Source organism: Onychomys torridus, chromosome 5, assembly GCF_903995425.1.
Source record: "Onychomys torridus chromosome 5, mOncTor1.1, whole genome shotgun sequence".
NCBI classification, from domain to species: Eukaryota; Metazoa; Chordata; class Mammalia; order Rodentia; family Cricetidae; genus Onychomys; species Onychomys torridus.
Genome location: NC_050447.1, coordinates 39,425,830 through 39,452,180, shown reverse-complemented (window position 1 = coordinate 39,452,180; position 26,351 = coordinate 39,425,830). Strand labels below are relative to the sequence as shown.

Here is a 26,351-nt window from a genome sequence, read left to right as displayed (position 1 = left end):
TTTATTTATCCATCCATTTATTTATTTGTTTGTTTGTTTGTTTGTTTGTTTTTGAGACAGAGTTTTACTGTGTAGCCCTAGCTGTCCTGGAATTCACTCTGTAGATCAAGCTGGCCTCAAATTCACAGAGATCCACCTGCCTTTGCCTCCCAAATGCTGGGATTAAAGGCATGCACCACCTGGCCTGAATTTTTAAAAAAGTTTTTTTAATTTTTATTTATGTGTATGTGTGTGTATGCTACATGTACGTAGGTACTCACTAAAGTCAGAAGAAGGCATCAGATCCCTTAGGGCTGAAGTTACATGCTATTGTGAGCAGCCCACTCTGATGTTGGGAAATGAACTCCAGACCCCTGGAAGAGCAGCGAGTGCTTTAACTAGTGACCCATCTCTCCAGACCCCTAATGATCCTGTTTTGATAGTGTACTCTGAGTTCTGGGATTAACTTGAACTTGACATTACAGTTCACTCTAGAAGTTTTCCTTTAATATATGTATGTGTTTCCTTGTATGAGTATCTTGGTATATGTGTTTGTACTCACTCATGTAGTTGCTTCTGTGCATGGGGAGACCAGAAGAAGGCACCAAGTTTCCTCCACCTATTATTTTGAGGCAGGGTCTCTCTCTGAACCTAGGGCTTATGTTTTCTCAGCTAGGATGGATGCCAGCAAACTCCAGTGATCCTCTTGTTCTGTCTCCACCCAACTAGGATCTGGTGTTACAGGTGCACACTGGAGCCTAGATTTGTTAGACAGTCCTGAGATCCAAATTCTGGTCCTCATGATTTCAAAACAAGTGTTCTTAATCACTGGGCTATCTCTTTCTTGTGGAATAGTCCTTTACACTGTATGAATATATGTCACTGTGATTGGTTTAATAAAGAAGCTGACTGGCCAATAGCTGAACAGGATAAAGTTAGGTGGGAGAGCCAAACTGAAAATGATGGGAGGAAGAAGGGCAGAGTCAGGGGAGTTGCCAGCAGATGCAGAGAGAAGCAAGATGGGCATGCTGTACTGAGAAAATGTACCAAGCCACATGGCAAAGCATGGATAAGAAATATGGGTTAATTAAATGTAAGAGTTAGCTAGTACCAAGCCTGAGATATTGGCCAAGCAATTATAATTAATATTAAGCTTCTGTGTGGTTAATTGGGAGTGGCTTGCAGGACAGAAACTTTCACCTACACTCTCTAGACCTCTAGTTGTTTTTTGTTTTTGTTCTTTTAAGAGCTTCAGTGTGGCCGGGCAGTGGTGGCATATACCTTTAATCTCAGCACTTGGGAGGCAGAGGTAGGTGGATCTCTGTGAGTTCAAGTCCATCCTGGTCTACAGAGTGAGTTCCAGGACAGGCTCCAAAGCTACCCAGAGAAACTCTGTCTTGAAATACCAAAGAGAGAGAGAGAGAGAGAGAGAGAGAGAGAGAGAGAGAGAGAGAAGAAGAAAAAGAAACTTTTAATAAACATATTTATGGGGCTGGAGAGATGGCTCAGAGGTTAAGAGCAATGACTGCTCTTCCAGAGGTCCTGAGTTCAATTCCCAGCAACCACATGGTGGCTCACAGCATCTGTAATGAGATCTGGTGCCCTCTTCTGGCCAGCAGCCATATATGCAGGCAGAACACTGTATGCACAATAAATAAATAAATCTTAAAAAAAAAAAAAAAAGAGCTTCTGTGTGTGAGAGAAACCTGATGGATGGATGGGAAAGAAAGTATTCAGGAAAATAACTGAAAATTCTATGTTTTCTCCTGGATGTACAGAATTCCACAGGGATAGAGAGATGCTCATCTGTATATTGCTCTTGTAGAGGACCTGAGTTCCATTCCCAGGACTCAAATCAAGAGGATCACCAAGTACCTGTAACTCCAGCTCCAGGGTATCTGATGTTCTCTTCTGGCCTTCTCAGGCAACTGCACTCGTCTGTATATTACCTCCCCACCCCAAATACCTTCCTTCCTACACACACACACACACACACACACACACACACACACACTTAAAAATAAATAAAATCTTTTAAAAGTCACATGTGAAGGGCTTGAGCAGTTTTGAAGTTACTCTTGGTTGCACAGAACGTCCTTCCAACCTACAAAGCTGTCTGGGATCACGACCATCTGCTGCTTGCATTCATTCAGGGCAAATATTCGTGGAGCATTGTGTACATGTGGTAACAAGCAGGGCCCAACAAAATGGACCAGGGTCCTGTTCTGAAGCTTTGAATAAATATTAAATAAATAATTATTGAATTAAAAAGCAATGTGTACTTTGAAATAAAGTATAGTGCCACAAGAGAGTTAAATTGGAGAACAGCCTTATATCTTTGGAACACAACTCACTCTTCACACTTCAAGGTCTTTATTCACACTCTTTTATCTATCTATCTATCTATCTATCTATCTATCTATCATCTATCTATCTATCTACTTATTCTTGTTTTGTCTTTTGAGGCAGGGTTTTTCTGCATAGCTTTGCGCTTTTCCTGGAACTCACTTTGTAGACCAGGCTGGCCTCAAACTCACAGAGATCCACCTGCCTCTGCCTCCCGAGTGCTGGGATTAAAGGCGTGGTGTGCCACCACTGCCCCGCTTTGTTCACTTTGTTAATGAAGTATTTTTCTTTTTTGATAGTGTACCCTATCAAACTCTTAATATACTGAAACGCTCAAATGTCACCTTCAAGGTGCCATTTCAGGTCCTCAATTTAGGTTATTCCATCCTGACACATTGTTTGCAAGTCTATTATAATATGCAATTCATTCTGCCAAGTATTAATCTACTGTGTAGGGAGCAGCTGTTCCAGTTTTCCGGTACTGAAGGATTTTCTGGGATGTTAAGAGTTTTTGTTGGATAGAGTGCTAAAACCTGGACTGTTCCAGGCAGACAACAGTGAAATGATTGTCATCCTAACCTACAGACAAATCTGTCTCCCCTTTAACAACCAGTATTCCAGAGGGAAAGGAGCTCACACCTTCTCTCCGTTCATGCAATGACTTGCACATAGAAATACTGGTAATAGGGGCTGGAGAGATGGCTCAGTGGTTAAGAGCACTGAAACAGGGCTGGAGAGATGGCTCAGAGGTTAAGAGCACTGACTGTTCTTCCAGAGGTCCTGAGTTCAATTCCCAGACACCACATGGTGGCTTGAAACCATCTGTAATATCTGATGGGGCCTTCTGGCCTGCAGTCACACATGGTGTATGTACAATAAATAAATTAATTTAAAAAAGAGCACTGAAACAGCTTGCAATTGTGTGTGACTACAAGATCTGACACTCTCACACAGACAGACAGACATGCTGGCAAAACACCACTGCACACAAAATAAAAAAACCCTGCTAATAGTGACAGTAATAGTTTATACTTGAGCCTTTACAACATGTCAGGTTCTATGCTTGGATTCTCACAACAACTAAATAAGACAAGCCATTTCCACTTCTGCAGAGAAAGTGATGCTAAGCCAGTTAACCTAGGATTTTGAAAGGTGGGATTGAAGAGAAGTCAACTGTTATCTATTATGCTAAACTTCTTGATTATTTTTTTATTTCACCCTCAAAAATTATCTAAGATTTCAAAAACCGTTTGTGTGAATTAATGTATTGATAGTAACTATTAGAAATTAAAGTCGTGAATAAAAAAATAACGGTTAAATATCAACTCTCATTAATGTTAATTACACACCTTTTCTCTGTGTAACACTGGCTATCCTGGAACTCTGCTCTGTAGCTAGCCTCAAACTCCGCCTCAAAATTCCGCCTGCCTCTGCTTCCTGAGTGCTGGGACTAAAGGCGTGCACCACCACCACTGCCCGGCTTAATTACACATATTAAGTGAAGAAAAACAAAACAAAACAAACAAACAAACAAAAACTCAACAACTACACTTTCCAAAACTTAAACGATGTTATCGAAGAGCGGCAAGTCGTTTAACATTCGGCTTAAATCTGGGTACATTCCCTCTATTGGTTATGTACTGCACAATAGGGAACACTCTGGCACACTGGTGAGAGAAAATGAAAGTAACGTGTTAATAGGGTTATGAGATTGTTTTACCTTTGGGGACTTGCCTCCCCACCCCCAGTGTGTCTCGGAGACCCTCAGGAGCCCCTGAACACTTAAGACAACCAGCGGTACAGCACGAAACAGTACAATGTAAGCTTAGATTTTTCAAATCCTTGATGACAGGCATCAGAAGAGGTGTTTGCTTTAGGTACCATGTCAGTTTTGTTTATAGGGTGTGTGGGAGAATAAGGGAACATCCACCAACGGAAAGAAGACAGTACAACTGGCATCTGCCCTCTAATCTCCGGCTCTTCCCGGGTCACCGAAGCTGTGCGCACTCTGGACTACAATTCCCGGCAGAGCTCACGGTAAAGGGGCGTGTCAGCGGCCGCGGGGGTGGGGGGCGGGTGACTCCTACTGATGACGGAATGAAGGGGGCGATCCTGTTGGGGGGGGCAGGCGAGGTTCGCCGTTGGGGGAAGAAAGCACAAGAGGCGGGGTCTATCATTGGGTTAGCCAATGGGTTGCGGTCAAGCGGAAGGCGGGGAAATGGGCGTGGCTGGATTTATTGCTAAACGTTGTGGGGCTTACTAGCCCGGGAAGTATCAGGGTTTGGAGTTGGGGGGTCGCCGACAGGCACCCCCACGGTCCGGATAAGGAGATGGCAGCGCGCTGGAGCAGCGAGAACGTGGTGGTGGAATTTCGGGACTCTCAGGTGAGCTGTGCGCGAATGGAGCTGCCTGGGCATGCGCCTTCAGTAGCTTTCCCTTCCCCCCCCCACCTTACGCCGTCCCATCCATCCCCCTTGCCCAGGATGGGGAGATGGACATGGTACTGACTTGGAGCTCTCGGAGTCAGAGAGCCTAGGGGAGCTTTGATACCTGGTCAGGACAGCTACGACAGGCGTGTACGGGGTTTTAGGGTTCCACACGGGCTTATGGGTCTTGGGACACTGAGGCAGTAAGTGCTGAAAGGATTCTTCCCTTGTTTAAGGTAGTGAACTGGGAGGTGTCCACTCCCTGAGGTGGTCGGCTGCACTTGGTTACTTAGGGAAAGTTGCAGAACTTCTCTGAGCCCCAGTTAGTTGGATCACCCTCACCCTATAACATTTTTGGGGTGAATTTGTGAAATGCTGCTTTGCAGAGCCTCTGTTTCAGCCCCCGATCTAAGTAGTTGCTAATGCGGAAAATACTCTGTCATTGACAATATACATGCATTGCTTATATTGGACACCTGTGTAGCCCATCCCTGACGTCACTCTTTACCCATCAGTTTTCTTACCCGTAGAAGGGAGGTCATTATACTTACAGGACTGGCGTGAGAATTTTATGAGGCTACATGTTTAAGATGTGTGGCACAGTAATGGGCATATGGCAGGCCTCAAAAGTTGTTAACATTGGGGGCTGGCAAGGTGACTCAGCTGGTAAAGGCACTTCCTGCGAAGCCTGCCAATCCGAGTTCAATCCCCTAGACCCACGTATCAGAAATCGAGAACCAGCTCCCATAAGTTGTCCTCTTCCCTCCATACACATGGTGTGGCACACCCAACATAGTAAATAAATAAACATAATAAAAAGTATATCTTTAAAAAGATGTTAGCATGAGCCTTGGAAATGTCTCAGATAGTGGCTGTGCCAAAGGCCTGAAGACCTGAGTTCTATTCCCAGGACCCATGTGGTGGAAGGACAGAGCCAGCTCCCAAAAGTTGCTCATTGACCTCTACACGTATGGCAAGGCATGTGTGCTCACACTCACATACACACAAAATAAAATAAAAAAAAAAAACGAATTTAAAAATTAAACAAAAGGCCAGGCAGTGGTGTTGCTCCCCTCTAATCCCAGTACTGGGAAGGCAGAGGCAGGAGGATTTCTGAGTACGAGGCCAGCCTGGGCTACAAGAGTGAGTTCTAGGACAGCCAGGGCTACACAGAGAAACCCTGTCTTGAAAATAAAACAAAACAACAACAAAAAAGTTTTCATTGTCTGAATAAGTTTTTTAAAAATCATTTTTCTTTTCTTTGTTTAAATAAAAAAAGCTTATTATTATAGTGAGTGTATGATATGTGTAAGTGTGGGTGCATAGAGATCAGAGGACAACCCTTGGGAGTCATTCTCTTCTGTGGGATTTGAGTATCCAGCTCATGTCAACAGCCTTGTCTAGCCAGAATCGTTATCTTATGGGCCATCTTGAAGGCACCCATTTAAAATGTTAGGTATATGGTTGTTTTGCCTGGATGTTTGTATGTGCACCATTCTGGTATCTGGTGACTGCAGAGGCCAGAAGAGGGCATGGAGTTACAAACAGTGTGAGCTTCCATGTGGGTTCTGGGTATCTAACCTGTGTTCTCTGGAAGAGGAGGAACCAGTGCTTTGGACCACTGGGCCATCTCTCCAGCCATCCCTCCCCACCTCCCCCCTTTTTTTTTTGAGACAGGTCTCATATGTAACCTTGGTTTCCCTGGAACTCATGTAGACCAGGCTGGCTTCAGATTCACTGAGATCCTCCAGCCTCTGTCTCCCAAGGCCTGGGATTAAAGGTATGCACTACCATACCTGGCCTCTTTTTTTTTTTTTTTTAGACAGAGTTTCATGTAACTACCCCAGGCTGACTTTGAGGTTGATGTGTAGCTGAGAATGATCTTGAACTTCTGATTCTCCTGCCTGTTCCTCCTACATCTTGAGACCATTGGTGTGCACTACCACACATAGTTTTATGCAGCACTCAGGGTTTTGTGCATGCTAGGCAAGCACAATACTAAGTGAGCTACATCCCTGTAATTTTATCATGTTTCTATACAGAGTCTCCCATATGCTGAGCTTTGTGTTAGGCAGTTTCTCTACTTATTCTTTTTCTACTTAATGAAAGAGCTATGCCGGCTAAGTAGGTATACCTTTTATACCAAAAGGCAAAGCTGACCCCTGTTTGGCTGCTAGAGAGAGACTTGGCTAAGGCCTCCTGTATGTGGCTGATGGCATTGGGATTTGGACAGTCTCTGACCCCAGAGCCCATTGTATTATTTCATCTCTTAATAGCTTATAATGTGTCACACATAGGTCCATAATAAATACCACGTCTTCCTTTCCTGATACTTAGGACATTTCTTGGCACTTTATTTATTCAACAAATGTTATTGAATACTTTCTTATATTTTTGGTTGTAATCCTAACCTAAGGCTGAGCCATCTCTCTAGCCCTGAATACTTCCCGTGTTCCATACTTATTCACTTGCTTATTTAATGAAGATTGATTTATTTATTTCTATTTTTATGTTGCTGGTGTGCATGTATGTGTATACGCATGTTTTTGCATGTGTATACACATGTGTAGGTGCACATGCCGGTGGAAGCCCAAGGTTGATGTCAGGAATCGTCCTGATTGCTTTTCCACCTTGTTCATGAAGGCAGCATCTCCCAATGAAGTCCAGAGCTTGCCAGTGTGGCTACCCTTGCTCTGGGGTTCCTCTAGCTTAGCCTTCCAAGGCTAGAAGTAGAGGAGGGCTACCGTACCCATCCAGTGTTTATGTGGATTTTGAAGGATCTGAACCTTGGTCCTCATGATTGCAAGCAAGTGTTTTAACTGCTTAGCCATTTCCCCAGCTCCATCCCTTTTAAAAATAAGGATTTATTGAACTCCTACTGGGTGCATATTGTGCTAAGCACAGTGTTGATACACAGTTGGTTTACACTGAGGGAAATCTAGATTACAGTGAGTGATGTGAGTCTTCTTAAAACCTCATCCTGTCTTTTGCCGTGAGGATTAATATGTGAAGGAGCTGCCCACCACTCTGCTCTGTGGTGCCCTTTGATAAGTAGTCGCCGTGGAGAATTTGACCAGCAGCTTTTGGATTAAGGGATCTTGAAACACTTGGTGCTGTCAGTGGAGGCCTGCTTTCCCGAGGGAGGTGCCTGAGTCCTGGGGGGAAAAGCATTGCAGTTACCCTTCTTGTTAATTGCTTTCACTGGGGATCAGGACAGAACTGAACATGTATCACGTGTCTAAGCCTGCTAATTTGGAAGATGCTAATCTAGAAATCTTTGACTTCTCACAGAAACCCAGGAAGTCTCGCTCCTATTTCTTTATAGAGTTGTAACTGAAGAGACCTACAGAGAAGGTGCTGACACCTATATTGGAGTGCTATGAAATAGGAGAAATAATTAAGCCTAAACAGCAGTTGGCATAGCAGGAGAATAAAATAAAATGGGTAATTTAACTGCCTTGTGGGAGTTTCTGTTTTTCCTTCAGTTTTTTTTTTTTTTTTTTTTTTTTAGTTGAAAGGGTGTATCTATAGTGTGAATTTGCCTATTTTTTTCTGATGCTGATTGGCAAGAGGCAGAAACCTGTTTTTATTAATTTTCTACTACATAGAAAGAAAAAGTCAGTACTTCATGTTGCCCCACTGAAAAAGGATGGCCAGAATAGTAAACCTCTCAAAATGCTCCATCTTCTTTTTGTTTGCTTGGTTTTTCTTTTTGAGGCAGAATTTCTCTGTGTAACCACCCTGGCTGTCTTGGGACTCCCTCTGTATTCCAGGCTGGCCTCTAACTCACAGAGATCTGCCTGCCTCTGCCTCCCGAGTGCTGGGATCAAAGGTGTGCACCACTGTTACTACCACCTGGTACCATATTTTAATTTTATATTCTAAAACATAATTTTAGTATGCTGTGGTGGTTTGAATGGGAATGGCTCCCAGACTTACGTATTTGAATGCCTGGTCCCCAGATGGTGGAACTGTTTGGAAAGGATTAGGAGGTGTGGCCTTGGCGGAAGTGTAGGCCAGCCCTGAGGTTTCAAAAGCCCATGTCATTTCCAGTTTGCTTTCTCTGCCTCCTGCTTGTGGTTTAAGATGTAAGCTTTCACCAGTCTGTGGTGGCACATACCTCTAATCACAGCACTCTGGAGGTAGAGGCAGGTGGATCTCTGTGAGTTCAAGGCTAGCTTGGTCTACAGAGTAAGTTCCAGGACAGCCAGGGCTACACAGACAAAACCTGTCTTGAACCTACTCTTCCACCCCCAAAGATGTAAGCTCTCAGCTACTGTTATAGCACTATGCCTGCTTGCCTGTTGCCACACTCCCTGCCATGATGGTCATGGACTCTAGCCCTCTGAAATCATAAGCCCCAAATTAAATATTTTCTCTTATAAATTGCCTAGGTCATGGTGTTTTGTCACAGCGATTGAAAAGTAACTAAGACACAGGCCAAAGAGTTTGCTGTCAAGCTGATGACCTGAATTTGGTCCCCAGGGCTCACATGGTAGACGTAGAGAACTGACTCCTGAAAATTGTCCTCTGACTTCTAAGTAGGCATTGTGGCATGTGCACTTGCTATCCCAAATACACACAAATAAATAAATGGAATTTTTAGAAATTTAAAAATTACTTTAGGACTAGGGATGTAGCTAATGAGAGAATGCTTACCTGGCATGCTTGAGGCCCTAGTTTTTTGTTTTGTTTTGTTTTTTTAAAATTTGTTTCTATTTTATTAATTATTATTATTATCTTTGTAATCCATCTATCTTTACTGCCTTAGTGCTGGGATTACAAGCATGTGCTACAATGTCTGGCCATTAAGAACAAATAACAAAAGGACCAGAGGGCCCAGGTTTGATTTCCAGCACCCATATGGCAGCTTACAACTGTCTGTATGAGAGCAGGTGCACACATGTATGGTCAGGTGACAACTTTTTTTTCCTTTGGCTTTTTGAGACAGGATTTCTCCATGTAACGGCCTCACTTTGTAGCCCAGGCTGGTTTTGAACTCACAGAGATCCGCCTGCCTCTGCCTCCTGAGTGCTGGAGTCAAAGGTGTGCGCCACCACCACTCCTGCCTCAGATGACAGCTTGTAGGCGCCAGTTGTTCTTGCACCGGGAGGTCTGGGGCACTGACTCAGGTCTTCAGGTTTGCCCACAAGCACTGTTGTGTCTTCTTTAAGTTCAGCGAAGTGCTGCTCAGCTCTTGGTGGGCTTCGCATGGGGTGCGAGGATCTTGGAAATCTGGTGGTCTCACAATCACAAAGAATGGTGATTGAGAACAACAGAAGGCCAAGTAAGCCAAGTTTCCTTGAGAAGTAGAGTAACAGCTTCCTCCAGCAGGGAGGGATCTCAAGATGAGGTGTCATCTGATTACCCTAGCCCTTTTATGTGTGGAGTCTCATTGGTTCAGCATGTATATAAATTAGGCATTGATTTGGGATGAACCTGGGAACACACACACACACACACACACACACACACACACACACACACTTTTTTTTTATGTAGAGGCCAGAGGTCACCCTTGTTTTTTTTTTTTTTTTAAGATTTATTTATTTACTATGTATACAGTGAGTGTTCTGCCTGCAGGCCAGAAGAGGGCACCAGATCTCATTGTAGATGGTTGTGAGCCACCATGTGGTTGCTGGGAATTGAACTCAGGACCTCTGGAAGAACAACCAGTGCTCTTAACCTCTGAGCCATCTCTCCAGCTCCCACCCTTGGGTTTTGATCATCAGGAACTGTCCACGTGTCCTTACTTCATTATCACTGGGAGAATAAGCACATGCTGCAACACCTGGCTGTTAAAAACAAAACAAACAGAAAAGCCCCAGAGGACCCAGGTTTGAGTTCCAGCACCCATATGACAGCTCACAACTGTCTGTAACTCCACTTCCAGAGGATTGAACAACTTCTTCTGGCCTCTTCCATGGGACATGCACATGGTGCACAGGCAAAAATGCACATAAATAAAATAATAATGAAAATTGGCATGTGCGTGCTGGTGCATGTGTTTGTATAAACATGCGTGTGGGTGCCTGCAGAGGCCAGAAGAGGGTATCAAACTTCCTGGACCTAGAGAGTTACAGGAGGTTGTGAGCCACCATGTGGTTGCTGGGAATTGAACTCAGGACCTCTGGAAGAACAGCCAGTGCTCCTAACCTCTGAGCCACCTCTCCAGCCCCTGGCTTACTACCTTTCTAGGCTTCAGTTCTTCCACCCATAAAGCGAGGCAAACGCTGGCACTTGTGCTGCCCAGAGCACCCCCACGATGATGAGAGAGTGCAGTGAAAGTCTGCAAAGTAAAATCAAAGAGCCAAGTCACAGGGAGTAGAGATTGGACAAAAGGAGCCCCTGGCTCCCTGGGGTCTTTTCGTGTGGAGTCACACAGGACATACATTCGTCCAGTATCAGTGCCCCGAGTATTGTTTGGATCCTGGTCGATTAGAGATTGCAGCATGTACCATGAGTGCTGATCCTCCTCAGGAAGAAAGCGAGCTCAAGAGTAGCCACTGGAAGTCACTCTTAGCAGCTGATATGAGCACTCCCCAAATCCAGATTTCAGACAGAAGCCAAGAGCTGTGATTACAGGGACGCCTTCATAAGGCTAGCCTCAGGCCTGCTGCCCGTTCTCTTCCCTGACACTTCATCTGTGGAGCAGCAGCTGTGAGGTATCTGTGCAGAGCACTTAGCGCAGTGGCCAACGTATTTTAAGTGTGTAATCTGTGTTGTTAGTACATTGGAAATCTGACCTAAGGAAGAAACAAATGTGTCTTCACGTGGAGCCTCTGTGACTGAGTGTTCTTTCACACCTCTCTGTTCATCCATGCTTGTAGTATGTGTCAGAGTTCCATTCCTTTCTATGGGTAAGTATGGTCCATTGTATGTCTATATAACATTGTATTCATCCACAATTCAGTTGTTGGACATTTGAATTGTTTCCACTTCAGGGGTACAATGAGTAATGTTGCTATGAACATTAATGTACTAGCATAAGCGTTTAAGACTTAGATTGGCTAGGCCATAGTGATGCACGCCTTTAACCCCAGCACTTGGGAAGCAGAGGTAGGTGGACCTCTGAGTTCTAGGACAGCCAGGGCTGCATAGAGAAACCCTATCTTGAAAAACAAAACAAAAAAGACTTAAATTGCCTTTAACACCAGCTACTCATTGAATTAATATATTATTGAATACCATGTGCTAGGCATTATGCTTACAAATTGTTTTTTACCTTTAAGGAAATTGCAATATAATGTAGGAATTGTACTAGTATATAAATACTATTACAGTATCTCAAGTGTTAGGAAAAGAGAAACCCTAGGTCCTGTGGAAATACTGAAGCAGCTAATTCACACTAGGTGTGTGTGAGGGGATGGTCCAGCAAAACCTCAGAAGAGTTTACACTGAATCCCAAAGGGTAAAGAAAGAGTTGGGGTTCTGTGTAATTGCCCTGCAAGCATGCAGAACTGAGTTTGGATCCCTGCTACTCACATAAAAAGCTGGGTGTGGTGGTGTACCCCTGAGAACCAGATACTAAGGAGGTAGAGAGGATCTTTGGAGCTTGCTGGCTAGCCAGCCTAGCTAAATTGGTAAGTTCTAGGTTTCAGTGAGAAACTCTGTATCTTAATAAATAAATAAGGTGGAAAGCAATTGAGGAAGACATTCCATGTTGACCTCTGGCTTCTATACTCAGGAGCATGCATGTATACTGCACGTACCACACGACCCCCCCATTCCCCCCCCCCACAAACACACACACACACACACACACACACACACACACACACACACACACACACACACACATACAGGGTGGTGGACAGAAGTATCTTCCAGGCAGACTGGTGTAAAGGTCCTGAGGTGAGAGAGGAAGGGAGGAAGAGACAGGCTTGAGTTTTCAGCACTGGAAGGAATTCATTTTACAGAATTCATAATGGCTGGGATATTGGGCCAGGGTTTGGAAGGCAGAGCTGTGAGATGGATTATAGGTGTGAACAGGAAGCTCCAGGGTGGTCTTTAGTGCTACACTAGGATGCATTCAATCCTGCCGACTCTGTAAAGCCAAGACCAGATTTAGCATCAGCAGCAGCTTTGAGATGGTGGGAGCACAGCTGGTGGGAGGCTCCCGACCTTCCTGGTAAGAAGTGACAGACTGCCATGGTGCAGAGCATGGGAGCTAGTAGTTGACTCAGGAGAGACTAGGAAGGCATATCCAAACTTAAGTGAAATCTCAGGAAAATTGTATCCGGGAAGCAAGGAGTTCTAGGTGGTTTAGTTTGTTCGTTTTTGTGTTTTTGACTATATTTAGGCCATGCTGGCTTTGAACTTGTGGTCCTCCTGTTGCAGCCAGCTAAGCGTCAGTATTACAGGTACGCATCACCACACACACACACACACACACGCACACGCACACGCACACGCACACGCACACGCACACACACACACACACGCACGCACGCACAGGTCAGAGAACTGTTTAGAAGTTCATTCTCCCTCCTTGTTTTGATGCATGCCTCCTGTTTTTGCCCCCATCGTAGGAATGCTTTACAGATGTGTGCTGCTGTGTCTGTCTTTTCTCTTGGGTCCCAGGTATCAAACTGAGGCTGTCAGGACTGCATGGCAAGGGCTTTTGCTTTTACTTACTGAGTCACCCCTCTGGCCTTGTTCTTTTAAAAACTCTCACCGTCTACTCTGTGTATAAGTGTGTAGTGCACAGGTACCACAGCGCGCACATCTGGAGGCCAGGGGCAGCTTTGTGGAGTTGGCTCTCCTTCCACTGTGTGAACTTGTCAGGCTTCCATGGCAAGCACGTCCACCTGCGGAGCCATCTTACCGGTCCTCAATGTAGACTTTAATAGGAGGTATATATAAACAACACTCTTGGTTATGTCTCTGGTCTATCCATAATCTGCAGCAGGCCCCTTCCTAAAGGCGGACAGGAAGTTCTACCAGAGTCACTGCAAGTGTTCCTTCCCTCCCTTCCGGTTCAGATAAAATCCCCATGTCCCATTGTTCTGAGCTGCGCAGCCTCTGGTGCCCTGTCAGCAGTAAGGCCTTGGACCACAGGCTCCTGTCCTGCAGATCACCCCTTAATGCCAGCGTCTGCTTCATGTCTTGTTAGAGTTACTTCCCTTTCTCCAGTTCCTTGTGGGGCAGCCCAGCATAATCCTCCTGTGTGTTCCTACCATGGCAGTGGCATTTTTTTTGTTTTTTTTTTTTTAAATGGTTCTTTTTAAAAAATAACATTCTGGGCGGGCGAGATGGTTCAGTGGATAAAGACACTTGCCACCAAGCTTGATGACCTGAGTTCAAGCATTGGAAGCCATGAGGTAGAAGGTAGACCTGCAGGTTGCCCTCTGACCTCCACACACACCATGGCATGAATGTAAGTACCCTCCATCCCCAGTACGTAAATAAATGTGTAAAAGATACCATAATATGGTGATTGATATATTTGCAGTTTTGATGTGTTTTCATGTTATTTGAAATGGTACTAGATTATTCCATTGTCTAGATGGATACTATAGTTGTAAGTAAACAACTCTGCTCAGAAAACATTTGCTGTGTTTTGGGGTAGGTACCAGAGGTAGAACAGAGACAAAAGGCATGGTATTTTTGGACTGTTACCAGATAATGCTTTATTAGCGTTCTATTACTGTATACTGTACACTACGCATTTAGCAACTTAAAACAATGCCCATCTATTAGCTCAGATTTCTGTGGGTCATAAGTCCAGGCACTGCATGGCTGGTTTCTTTGTCCAGTGCCTCATGCCAAAGTCAAGGCATCTATGAGCTGTGTTTTCACCTGGAGGCTTCACTTAAGAGGAATCCACTTCCAAGCTCTTTCAGGTGGTTTCAGTATCCAGTTGCTAGGGGTCTAGGACAGAAGTTCCTTCGTCCTCACTGCTTGTTACTGAGGGGTTACTGTCAGCCCCCAGAGATCAGGTCCTTGCCCTGTGACCCTTTCCACTTTCATGGGTGGCGTAGTGAATCCCCCTCCCTTCTAACTTCCAGACCAGTTTAAAGAGCCAATATGATTACGTCTCTCAATTGTTGCCTCTCCTTCCTAACTATTCATCACCCCAAATAGAAAGTCTACACTCATTAAACATAGTTTCCCCAACCTTGTCGGCCGCTACGTTCTGTTTCTTTCCTGCTGCGTTACTTTTCTTGGTGGTTGTTGCTGTAATAAAATATTGTGACCAAAGGCAACTTAAGGAAGAGAGGGTTTATTTTGGCTTATGGGTCCAGAGGAAGATCCATAAAGCAGGGGAGGCATGAGGGCCAGAACAGGAAGCTGAGAGATCACATCTCCATCACACACAGGAAGCAGAGGGAGAAGCCTGCTCCCAGTGACTGGCTTCCTCCGGCAAGGCTCCACCTTCTAAAGGGGATATTTTTCATTCATTCGTGCCGTAAGTGGAGTTATCTCTACTGGTCTCTTGTGTGGTGTGTTTCACTTGGCACTTGGTATAATCTTTTAAGGATCATTTGTGTTGTAGCATCTATAGGACATTCCATACTTTTGAAGGCTGATAATAATCCATTGTGTTGCTGATCACATCTTCTTATTCTTCTCTTCATCCCCTGATGGATACTTGGGTTCTTCAAATTTCTTTATCTTAAGGCTGGCTGATTTGGCCCCTTACTTGGATCAGTAGCCCATTGGCAGCTATAGCTGGAGTTGTGTTTTATTAGCCTTGCACAGCAGGGAGAAGGTGTGTGCATCAGGAGCCCAGAATCTTGGGGCTGTGGTAGGATTTTGCCACCAAATGCCCTCTAGGAAGGCTCTGCCCCTGTTGGAGAAACCAATTTGCCTTCTTTGTAGCATTAATCTATAAATCACACAGCAGAGTTCTAGAGATAGTGTGGCATCAGGCTTGCCTTTGTAGCCAGGCTTTCTGCTCTGTACTCCAGTGCAATATGAAGGATGCCTTTCAATCACTTTTTATTCTCTGGGAGAGCACTCTGGCTTCATGTCTCCAGTGTTACACATGACGTAGTTTTTAAGTGGTAGATAAGTGAGGGGGAGGGATTGGTGTTTACCATTTATAGTTTATGATTATGACAGCATACATGAAGTGAATTCTTACAGCATGCTGTCTTGGAAAAGAACTTAGAGTAGTGACCAAAGAGGTGACACACATGACAGTGTAAGGCTGTCACTGCCAGGGTTCCAGTCATCCACGTGCCTCACCTTCAATAGACTTGCTGCAGTCTTTGGGGGATGAGGAATTGAATCATGACGATTGTGCTCACTAGGAACTGGGAGATAGAATTTCAGACTGAATGTGAATGGGACATATTAGTAACAAGAATGTTACCTTAGAGGAGAGTGAGGTACAGGGGTATGTGTGGGAATATGCTCAAAAGTACATTATGAACTTGCATGGAAATGGCCTTATATAATCCTGTATAATAAAAAATAGCTAAAATATTAAGAATAAACCTTGGACTCAGCAGGGATGGTGTTTGAATAATGTGCCATATGGCTTCAAGCAGGTTCCACATGCTATGGAAAGGAATGAGTGTATTTTATGGGTGTATATAGGTAGCAGTGTCCTAGGTTAGGTTCTCCTTGGGAGAGATTCTGTTTAGCAGCTAGCTGCTTCTTGCTCTGGTGCTAGCCACATTCTATGAGGGCTCTAGAATGTCCTTCTTAATTTAGAGTGTGCTGCCTTGGTTGTGTATAGTCCTGGTGTGTGTGTGTGTGTGTGAAATAGAAGCTGTCATGTTGTCAAAGTAAATGTGAGATTTGGGTGGGAATGAAAAGGACTTTAAGCAGTGGTTCTCAACCTGTGGGCCACAACCCCTTTCACGAACCTCTATCTCCAAAAAGTTTACATTATGATTCATAACAGCAACAAAATTACAGCTGTGAAGCAGAATCTATAGCATTTTTATGGTTGGGGTCACCTCAACCTGAGGAACTGTATTGCAGGGTCACAGCATTAGGAAGGTTGAGAGTCCCTGGAAAGCATCCACGGCAGAGAACTCTAGAACCTGATAGTTGATTGTTGTTAGCTGGGGACTGCCTGAGAGGAAGACGAGCTAAGGTAGGTCTGTCTTCTCCCCGGCTGTTTTGCTGGCAGAACTGAAATTGTGTTCTTTCTCACAGGCAACTGCTATGTCTGTGGACTGTCTTGGGCAGCATGCAGTGCTCTCTGGGTAAGTGAGCCTTCAGAGTTCGTCTGCCATGAGTTCTGGGGATGCGTTATACGTTTCTGGGAAATTGGAAAATATCCTTATGTTTGAGGACAGTGAAAGAGGTTAGTTTTCACATGCTGAGGACCACAAGGGCACTTGCAGGGGTTCTTTGCAGGTGTTTTTTTACTCTCACGGGTAAGCAGTGAACACACATTTTAGTCATTTGTAATCTGGCCGTGAGCTTGCAGTTTTCTTGTTACCATACAGCCTCTTCAAGGAGTCAGTCTAGTATGGTCAAAGAGGCGGGTAGGAGGATTGAGGGGACCTGGGTTCCAGATTGATGATGCAGTGAGTGCTGGACATTGAGTCAGTTTACCTAACTGGACTTTGGTTTTCTCCTGAACGAATTTTAAAAATGATTTATTTTTTGTATGTCTATATGTGTGTGCATGTGCATACATGTGTGCAGGTGCATGCGTGCCATGGTGCATGCGTGCCATGGTGCATGCGTGCCATGGTGCATGTGTGCAGGTGAGAAGACAACTTTGGGGAATCAATTCTTTTCTTCCACCATAAGACCTGGGAATCAAATTGAGGCTGTCAGGTTTATGTGGCAAGTGCTTTTACCCACTGTGCCATCTCACCAGCCTCCAGAAGCAGTTTACTTCCACCAAGAAGGAATTGAACTACATGATTTTCTTACTCAAAAATTGTGAGATTCTGGCCTTTGCTAATAACCCTAGCATTGAACCGGAATACAGTTAATGGGCAAAGACCCCTTCCCTTTCATGTTACTTAAAATCACTGCCCTTCCCTCTCAAAGTTAGTTTTATTTTCAGTAATTTCATTGTTATTTGCTTATTTTTTTGAGACAGGGTCTCACTGTGTAGCCCAGGCTGGCCTGGGATTCACTTTGTAGACCAAGCTGGCCTTGAACTCACAGACTCACCTGCGTCTCTGTATCTATGTGTGCCACCACTGCCTGGCTGGAAATGCTATATTTCTATCATGATCTAATTTCTTTTTTTTTCTTTTTTTTTTTTTTGAGCTGAGGATCGAACCCAGGGCCTTGCACCTGCTAGGCAAGTGCTCTGCCACTGAGCTAAATCCCCAAACCTATGATCTAATTTCTTGATCACTTAAAAAAAAAAATCAAAAGCCAACCAAACAAAACAACCTAGAATTAGGCCTGGGGAGCTGTCTTAGCCAGTAAAAACGTTTGCCATGCAAGTATGAGGACTTGAGCATGATCCCCGGGACCCACAAGAAGAGTCGAGCATGGCACATGCCTATAGTCCTGGCTGTGGAGAAGTAGAGACAGAGGGATACCTGAATCTCACTGAATCTCACTGTCCAGACAGCCTAGCTGAGCCTACAAGCCCCATGGTCATCCAGAGACCCTATTAAAAAAAAAAAAAAAGGGCTGTAGGGCTATGGAGAGGGAGCTCAGCACTTAGGAGTAGGTATTGCTCTTGCAGAAGACCCAAGCCAGTTCCCAACACACCCACATCAGATAGCTCACAACTGCCTAGAACTCCAGCTTCAGGGGATGAGGTGCCCTCTTTTAGCCTCTTTGGGCTCCTGCACTCACATTGAAAATCCCCCTCACAGACACACATATACATGCAATTAAAAATAAAATAAGTTCTTAAAAAAGAAGGTGTGGGAACCCATTTAAGTTTCCTCATGGCTTTACCCTGCAGGTCTGCATAAAGAGGATGATTGGACCACGGGCCTGAGTACAAGATGTCTGAGATGGTCTGCACTTGGCTGTGCTGGGGGGAGGTCTTTTGCTCCACCCCTTGTAATTCCTTTAAAAACCCTTTGTCAGGGACAATCAGGACCCGATGGATTAGGATCCAGCCCCCCCCCCCCCCCAGGCTATCCTGTGTTTTCTATCTGTTTCTCTCCCCTCTTTCCTTCTTTCTAATATTTCCTACTGCTTCTACTTAAGAGTACTCTGGGGGAATGTGGGCTTGGGATGTCCCCCCACAAGAAGGAAGGGAACAATTGAAGGAGATAGCCAATGTTGATCTCATATATGTGCACCCCAACACACACATAGATGAATAATTAAAATAAGAATTCTTACAAAACAGCTTTATTAGGATATAATTAACACATCATACAGTTCACTTACTCAGAGTATACAGACAGGTCAGTGGTTTGTGGTGTATGACATCATTAATTGCCTGCTTACTCTTTGCAGTATTGTGTCCTTTTTTAAAAATTAATTAATTAATTTTCTTTCTTTCTTTCTTTTTTTTTTTTTTTGAGACAGAGTTTCTCTGTGTAGCCCTGACTGTCTTGGAACTCACTCTGTAGATCAGGAAGGCATCAAACTCAGAGATCTGCCTGCCTCTGCCTCCTGAGTGCTGGGATTAAAGGTGTGCACCACACACACACTAGTATTGTGTTCTTGAGGAAGCATGTGTACATGAGTAATGGTCTGGAATTGAGCAGTGCTGCCAAGCCCGTGTTGTGGAGCAGCAGCGTCTGACTCCTCAACGTGTCCATCTTTGATCTCCTGTCCAGGAGCACGTCTTGACTATCTTTCAGCCCTTGCGGTTGATTGTCTCCATTGTCCAAACTCACTGCTAGCTCTGGCTGTGTTCAATGAAGACATTGTAAGTTGACTTCTTACACTTGAAGATGAGGATCTGGCACTTTACCAGGTGCTCTGAGGTCACAGGTTGTACCTGTCTGATATTCCTCTACTTCCCACTGTCGTCGTGTAACACTTGGTTTTTTGTTGTTTTTTTTTTTAATGTGTTTTTTAAAGATTTATTTATTATATACACTGAAGAGGGCACCAGATCTCATTACAGATGGTTGTGAGCCATCATGTGGGTGCTGGGAATTGAACTCAGGACCTCTGGAAGAACAGTCAGTGTTCTTAACCTCTGAGCCATCTCTCCAGCCCCCGTGTAACACTTGTTAAGAGCTGATATTTGGGGTTTTTGAGTCCCGCCCCCTGAAGTACTAGGGACTGAACCCAGGGCCTCACACAGGCCAGCCAAGTACTCAACTATTGAGCTGTGTTCTCATACACCCCCACCCCCTGTAGCTTCTTAAAACTTTTCTTACAGTGTCTTGCTAAGTTGTGCAGGCTGCTTTGGACTTGTAATCCTCTTGTTCAGCCTTCTGAGTCACAGTTATGTAGAAATTCTAGATTCTTCACATATATTGCATTTGTCTCATTAAAACCTTTAAAATTCTATCTTTTTTGTTTGTTTGTTTGTTTTTTTCAAGATAAGGTTTCTCTGTGTAGCTTTGGAGCTTGTCCTGAAACTCACTCTGTAAATTAGGCTGGCCTTGAATTTGCAAAGATCCACTTGCCTCTGCCTCTTGAGTGCTGGGATTAAAGGCGTGCACCACCACCGCCCAGCTAAAATCCTATCTTTTATCTCTAAAATTTGTGAAGTTTTCATCATGATTGCTTTGGCCTGTGTCTGGGCACTCCGAGGACCTCCTGTCCCCTCCTTCTTTCATTATTGAGGGGTGTGTGTGTGTGTGTGTGTGTGTGTGTGTGTGTGTGTGTCTGTCTGTCTGTCTGTCTGTCTATGTCCATGTGCCTGTGGAGGCTGGAGAACAGCCTTAGGTGTCATTTCTCAGGCATGGACTACCTTGTTTGTTCAGTTTTGAGACAGGGATTAACGATGGACTGGGACTCACAGAGTACACAAGGCTGGCTGGGCAGCACGACCCAGACATCCACCTGTCTCCTCCACCCCAGCACTGAAATTACAGCGTCTGCACCATGCCCAGCCTTTTCCACGTGGCTTCTGGGATCATATTCAGGTCCTCATAATCACACAGCAAATACTTTACCCCCTAAGCTATTTCCTCAGTTGATATTGTTTTATCCAAGTAAATAGGGATAGAAATACTCTGTATCATACTAATGACCCATAAGATACTCTTAGGCATTCTGAATGTTAGATTTTCCCACATTTGCTGGTTTGAAGAGTGTCATCCTTAATGTTGTAGAGAATTGGAATTATGTGACCAGAAATCATACATGTGCTAATGCCTTATTGTGTTTTTCAGCATGTACATGCTTATATTATTTCCAGCCCAAATTTGAAGGGCTCCATTTCATTTTTTTGTATAAAAGGCTCAGATAACTCAGAGACTGAAGAGCCTACATGGGTCTGCACCAGGTCCTCTGCATATATATTATAGCTTTCAGCTGAGCATTTTTATGGTACTTCTGACTATGAGAATGGGTGGGTCTCTGTAGTAGAATATTATTTTGTTTATGTTGCATTTGTTTAACACTGTGAAGCTGTGTTACTGTGCCTGTCTAACACACCTGATGGTCTAATAAAAAGCTGAATGGCCAATAGTGAGGCAGGAGAAAGGATAGATGGGGCTGGCAGGCAGAGAGAATAAATAGGAGAACTCTGGGAGGGGAGAATTGAAAAGGAAAAGCCAGAGAAGGAGGGGGACATCAGGGGCCAGCCACTCAGCTACACAGCCAACAGTGGAGTAAGAATAAGATTTACAGGAGCTGGAAAGATGGCTCAGCGGTTAAGAGCACTGGCTGTTCTTCCAGAGGACCCGAGTTCAATTCCCAGCAACCACATGGTGGCTCACAACCATCTGTAATGAGATCTGGCGCCCTCTTCTGGCCTGCAAGCATACATGTAGGCAGAACACTATATACATAATAAATAAATAAATCTTTAAAAAAAGAATAAGATTTACAGAAGTAGAGAACAGGAAAAGTCCAGAGGCAAAAGGTAGACTGGATAAGTTAAGGAAAACTGGCTAGAAACTAAGCCAAGCTAAGGCTGGCATTTGTAATTAAGAATAAGCCTCTGTGTATGATTTATTTGGGAGCTGGGTAGTGGGCCCCCAAAATTGTTATCTCTTAGAAGCTTGTTCTTTTCTAATGAGAGAAAGGGAGTGGATCTGGTGGGGAGGGGAGGTGGGGAAGAACTGGGTAGGTGTAGAAGGAGGGAAACTATAATCAGGGTATATTGTATGAGAAAAGAATCCCCTTCTTCTTCTTCTTTTTTTTGTTTTTGTTTTTGTGTGTGTTTTTGTTTGTTTTGTTTTTTGAGACAGGGTTTCTCTGTATAGTTTTGGTGCCTGTCCTGGATCTCGCTCAGTAGACTAGGCTGGCCTCAGACCCACAGAGATCTACCTGGCTCTGCCTCCCGAGTGCTGGGAGTAAAGACATGCACCATTGCCACCCGGCAAAAAATCTACTTTTTTTTTTTTTTCTGCCAGAATTGAGGACTGAACCCAGAGCCTTGCGCTTGCTAGACAAGCGCTCTACCACTGAGCTAAATCCCCAACCCCCCAAAATCTACTTTCAATGAAAGGAAAAAAATAATTTTAAAATATATGTAGTGAGATATATGTACTATACTAATATGAAGTGAATAGCTCAAATAAATTTATAAACATATATGTTTATGAAGTCACCATTCTGATTACATTTTAGTATTTTTTAGCATGGTAGAAGACCCTTCCAATCTGAATTACGTATTTTTTAATTTAGGGAGCTTTTCCTGCCTTACATCTTTGATAATTTTCTTCCCTCTATTTTCTCTTTCCTCTTTCTTTGTTTTTGTAGTTGTTACTGTTAATTCTTTTAAGTGGATTCTTTTCTGGCCTTTTTTTTTTCTTTTTTTAAAATTTCATTTCATTACATTGTCCTTTGAGATTTATTTTTTTATTGTTTGTTTTTGTGTGTGTCCCTGCATGAATTTATGGCATGGTGTGTATAGGTGCCCACAGCAGCCAGAGGTCATTTGATCCCCTAGAACTGGAGGTATAGGTGGTTGTGAGTCCCTAATGTATGTGTGCGGAACTAAGCCCGGATCCTCTGCAAGAGCAGTAAGTGGGGTTTCAAGATGAAAAAAATTATGTGTATGAGTTTTCCTGCATTTATGTATTTGCACTATGCATGTGTCTGGTGCCCTGAGCGTCCATAACTGGGTGTCAGATTCCCCAAAGCTGTAGTTACAGGCAGTTGTGAGCCATTGTGTGGGTGTTGGGAACTGAATCCATGTCTTCTGCAAGAGCACCAATGCTTGTAACAGCTGGCCCATCTCTCCAGCCCTCCGTTAGATTTTCTTAATTTTCAGCAACTTTGAAAGACTTTGAATTGCTTTTTGAAATCAAAGGAATAGACAGAGAGTGCTAGAAAGGGGGGACTTTTTTTCTGGCCTCCAGTTGTGGACACAGTTGCGCACCCTCCTTCCCCCAACAAAATCTTGGAGAAAAGAAGAGTCAAGAGTGATTGGGAGAGCCACTCCCATGCTTTCAGACAGTCTTGTTTTCTTACGCTCTGCTTTGCCTTCCAGCCCTCTTTGCCTAGAGAAGGCGCCACTAGGCCCTCCACCTCCAGTCAGCTTGCTTCTGAGACACTTCCTGCCTTCAGCACTTGGGCTTATTATCTGCCGTTACTCATTATCAGTTACCCTTTGTCCATATGCTTCCATTTCCCCTCCAATTTTCTTTGCTGTGTGGCTTCCTGTCTTTTTTAGACTGTATTTTGGAAGGGCTTTGGGGGTTGGGAATGAAGAGAAACACATTTGAGTCACTGGTGTCTGTCCTTGAATGTCCCCTTTCTGCTGTCCTCCATCGTCTGCACTGTGTCCGAGCTCCCCAGTAATGGAGGAACAGCTCATGGATGAAGCTCGTAGCCTGGACTCATTTTCCTCCTAATGGGAAGGTGCCATCTTTCTGCTCCAAGAGTACCTGATTCCTTTGCCTCTAGATCTTTGTTCTGCATTAACTCTCTTAGATGTTCCAGAAGGTCTGTGAAATTCCGTCTTCCCTATGTTAGCCGCCTTCTCCCTTACCCATCGTCCCTCTTTAGAGTTTCTGCTACTCTCTAGAATTCTGGTCTTTCCAAATGGAGACTGTTAATCTTTTTTGAGTTCTTTGGTCCTCATTGATACCCAGAACATGCTTAGCATGTTCTCTAATTAAAAATCAATGCTGGATTACTGCAGGGATGTTAATTCATAGACCAGCAGTAATTTCTTTCTTAAAAAAAAAAATACAAAGCATTCTTATTTTTCAGATTCTTTATATTGATTGACACTTTAAACTTACTCTGACAGCCTTCCTCTGCTCCTTTGATTGCTTTTTTTTCCTTGGGTCATTAGTTCTCTTCCTGATGGATCTGGTTTTGTTTCTGACTAGTAGACTTGAAGAGGAATTTGAGATTTTTCTGTAGGATTTTTGACCCAGTAATAAGTGTGTTCAATACATTTATTGAGTGTAAAGCTCTGTGCCTGGTGATATTGGGCTTAGAAAGATATTCTAGCCAGGCGGCGGTGGTGGTGCACGCCTTTAATCCCAGCACTCAGGAGGCAGAGGCAGGCGGATCTCTGTGAGTTCGAGGCCAGCCTGGTCTCCAAAGCGAGTTCCAGGAAAGGTGCAAAGCTACATAGAGAAACCCTGTCTCAAACAAAAACAACAACAACAAAAAGATATTCTAGACCTGGTGTTGTTTCCAGATATGCAGGTGAATTGAGACAAGAGCCTTAACCTTTGATAGCCTTCTTGTAGAGAAAACACAGTTGAAATGTAGAGCTTGCAATGGGATTAACATGGAGCTGTAATCAGTCCTAGCCGGGGCACTGGGAAAGACTGGGAGGGGAGTAGATTGGAGCTGAATACAGAAGGAGCAGACACACTCTCATGAGTGGATATGGGTAGTGAAGGCCAACTATGGAAGTAGCTCTCACGGGGATACTGTTCCCCCTTGCTTAACCGTCAGCTTGGGTTACACTTGTCATTTGTATGCCTTTCAGGGTAGATAATTGTCATGTGTGTCTGAGAGTTTTTGGAGCACGGCTTGCAAACTGCATGCAGTTCTGCATGTGTCATAACGCGCATGCTGTTATGTTGTTGCATTGCTATAATGTGGATGTTGTTCTAGCCGAAGATTCCTGTACATCGTCAATCTAGATGCCCCTTTTGAAGGTCACCGCAAAATCTCCCGCCAGAGCAAATGGGACATCGGCGCTGTGCAGTGGAATCCTCATGACAGCTTCGCACACTACTTCGCAGCTTCGGTGAGTTCATTTGTGTGTTGTCTTTTTTTAAATGTGTCATTAAGGCAAGTCTCTGTCCTGTCCAGAGAAGAGAATGTAATCTTCATTGCTCAGTTTAAAAAAAAAAAAAAGGTTTGTGAGGCTGGCCAGTGGCTCATTGGAGGGATGGTCTTCCATGGACCTGGGTTTGATTCCCAGTACCTACATGGTGGCTCACAACCATAACTGTCTGTGACTTGGGGTCTAGGATATCTGACGCCCTCATCTAGCCCCCATGGACACCATGCACATGCTGCACAGATATACATGAAGGCAAACACCCACACACGTTTAATAAAAACAAATAAATCTTCAGAGAGAGAGGTTTGCCTGCTTCTGAAAAAAGAGGCGAGGTGTTGTACAGGTTTTATATGTATGTGTGTATATGTATAGTTAATTTGCTGGCCCCTGGTCTGTGTCAGGCTTTGTATTTATTTCTAGGGACCGAGTCTAGATTTTTTTAAGGGAAGCAAGTAGATGCCTTCATTTCTGTGTGTAGTGAGTTACCTTCCTTAGTGACAGTCTGACTAGCTAAGGGCTGTGTGGCAGATGATCAGAAAGATCCTCTGGAGAGGAATGTGAGCTGGTCTGGACCTGGCCTTCTTTCCTTTTCGAGGGATCAAACACCTCATCCATCGGCTGCAGAGATGGTTCTCAACAGTTAAGAGCAAGAACTGCCCTTTCAGAGGACCTGAGTTCAGTACCTGGCACCCACCTTGCATGGCTCACAGCTGTCGGCAACTCTAACTCCAGGGGACCTCTGGCCTTTCCTGGCCTGTGTAGGCACCTGCACTCACAGGGATATACCACCTCCCACACATACAGATGGTTAAAAATAAATTAAAACAAAACTACTTTATTCATTCCTAATTGGAGTTCATTAGGTTGGTTAACCTCTGTAGATTTCCAGTGTCTATTTATATGTGAATTTCCCAGGGTTTGCACCTAGCTTCTTTTTCTTTTCTGAGAACCTTATCACTCCTCAATAGATTTTGGACTATGTCGTCTCTGGTGTCTTTCTCCAGATTCCTTGTCATCATTTTCTCTAGACCAATGCTTGTCAACCTTCTGTGCTGTGACCTTTAATACAGTTCCTCATGTTATGGAGACCCCCAACCATAAGATTATTTCGTTGCTACTTCATAACTATGATTTTGCTACTGTTATGAATCGTAATGTAAATATCTGTTTTCCAGTGGTCTTAGGTGGCCCCTGGGAAAGGGTCATTCGACCCCCAAAGGGGTTGCAAATCCACAGGTTGAGAACTGCTGCTCCAGAGCAACTGTAGATTTCCATGCTTGGCCCTTTATGATTATCATTATTTGTGTATGTCCTGGACTAGCTCTGTAGATCAGGCTGGCCTTGAACTCACAGAGATCCACCTGCCTCTGCCT

General features: G+C 44.1%; 1 protein-coding gene across 5 annotated transcripts in view; it reads left to right on the top strand.

The window, feature by feature from the left end:
* The first annotated feature begins 4,534 nt into the window (after positions 1-4,534).
* Wdr59 (WD repeat domain 59) overlaps positions 4,535-26,351 on the top strand; it is a 74,945-nt gene continuing 53,128 nt past the window's right edge. For 4 of the 5 annotated variants that reach the window (XM_036187563.1, XM_036187562.1, XM_036187560.1 and 1 more), the window contains exons 1-3: positions 4,535-4,709; positions 16,866-16,915; positions 24,804-24,939. In XM_036187563.1, the coding sequence (XP_036043456.1) occupies positions 4,656-4,709; positions 16,866-16,915; positions 24,804-24,939 (240 nt within the window). In that variant the 5' untranslated portion in view covers positions 4,535-4,655. Of the gene's footprint in view, positions 4,710-16,865; positions 16,916-23,025; positions 23,670-24,803; positions 24,940-26,351 lie in introns of those variants that run through there. The other variant, XM_036187561.1, reaches the window with a different exon arrangement.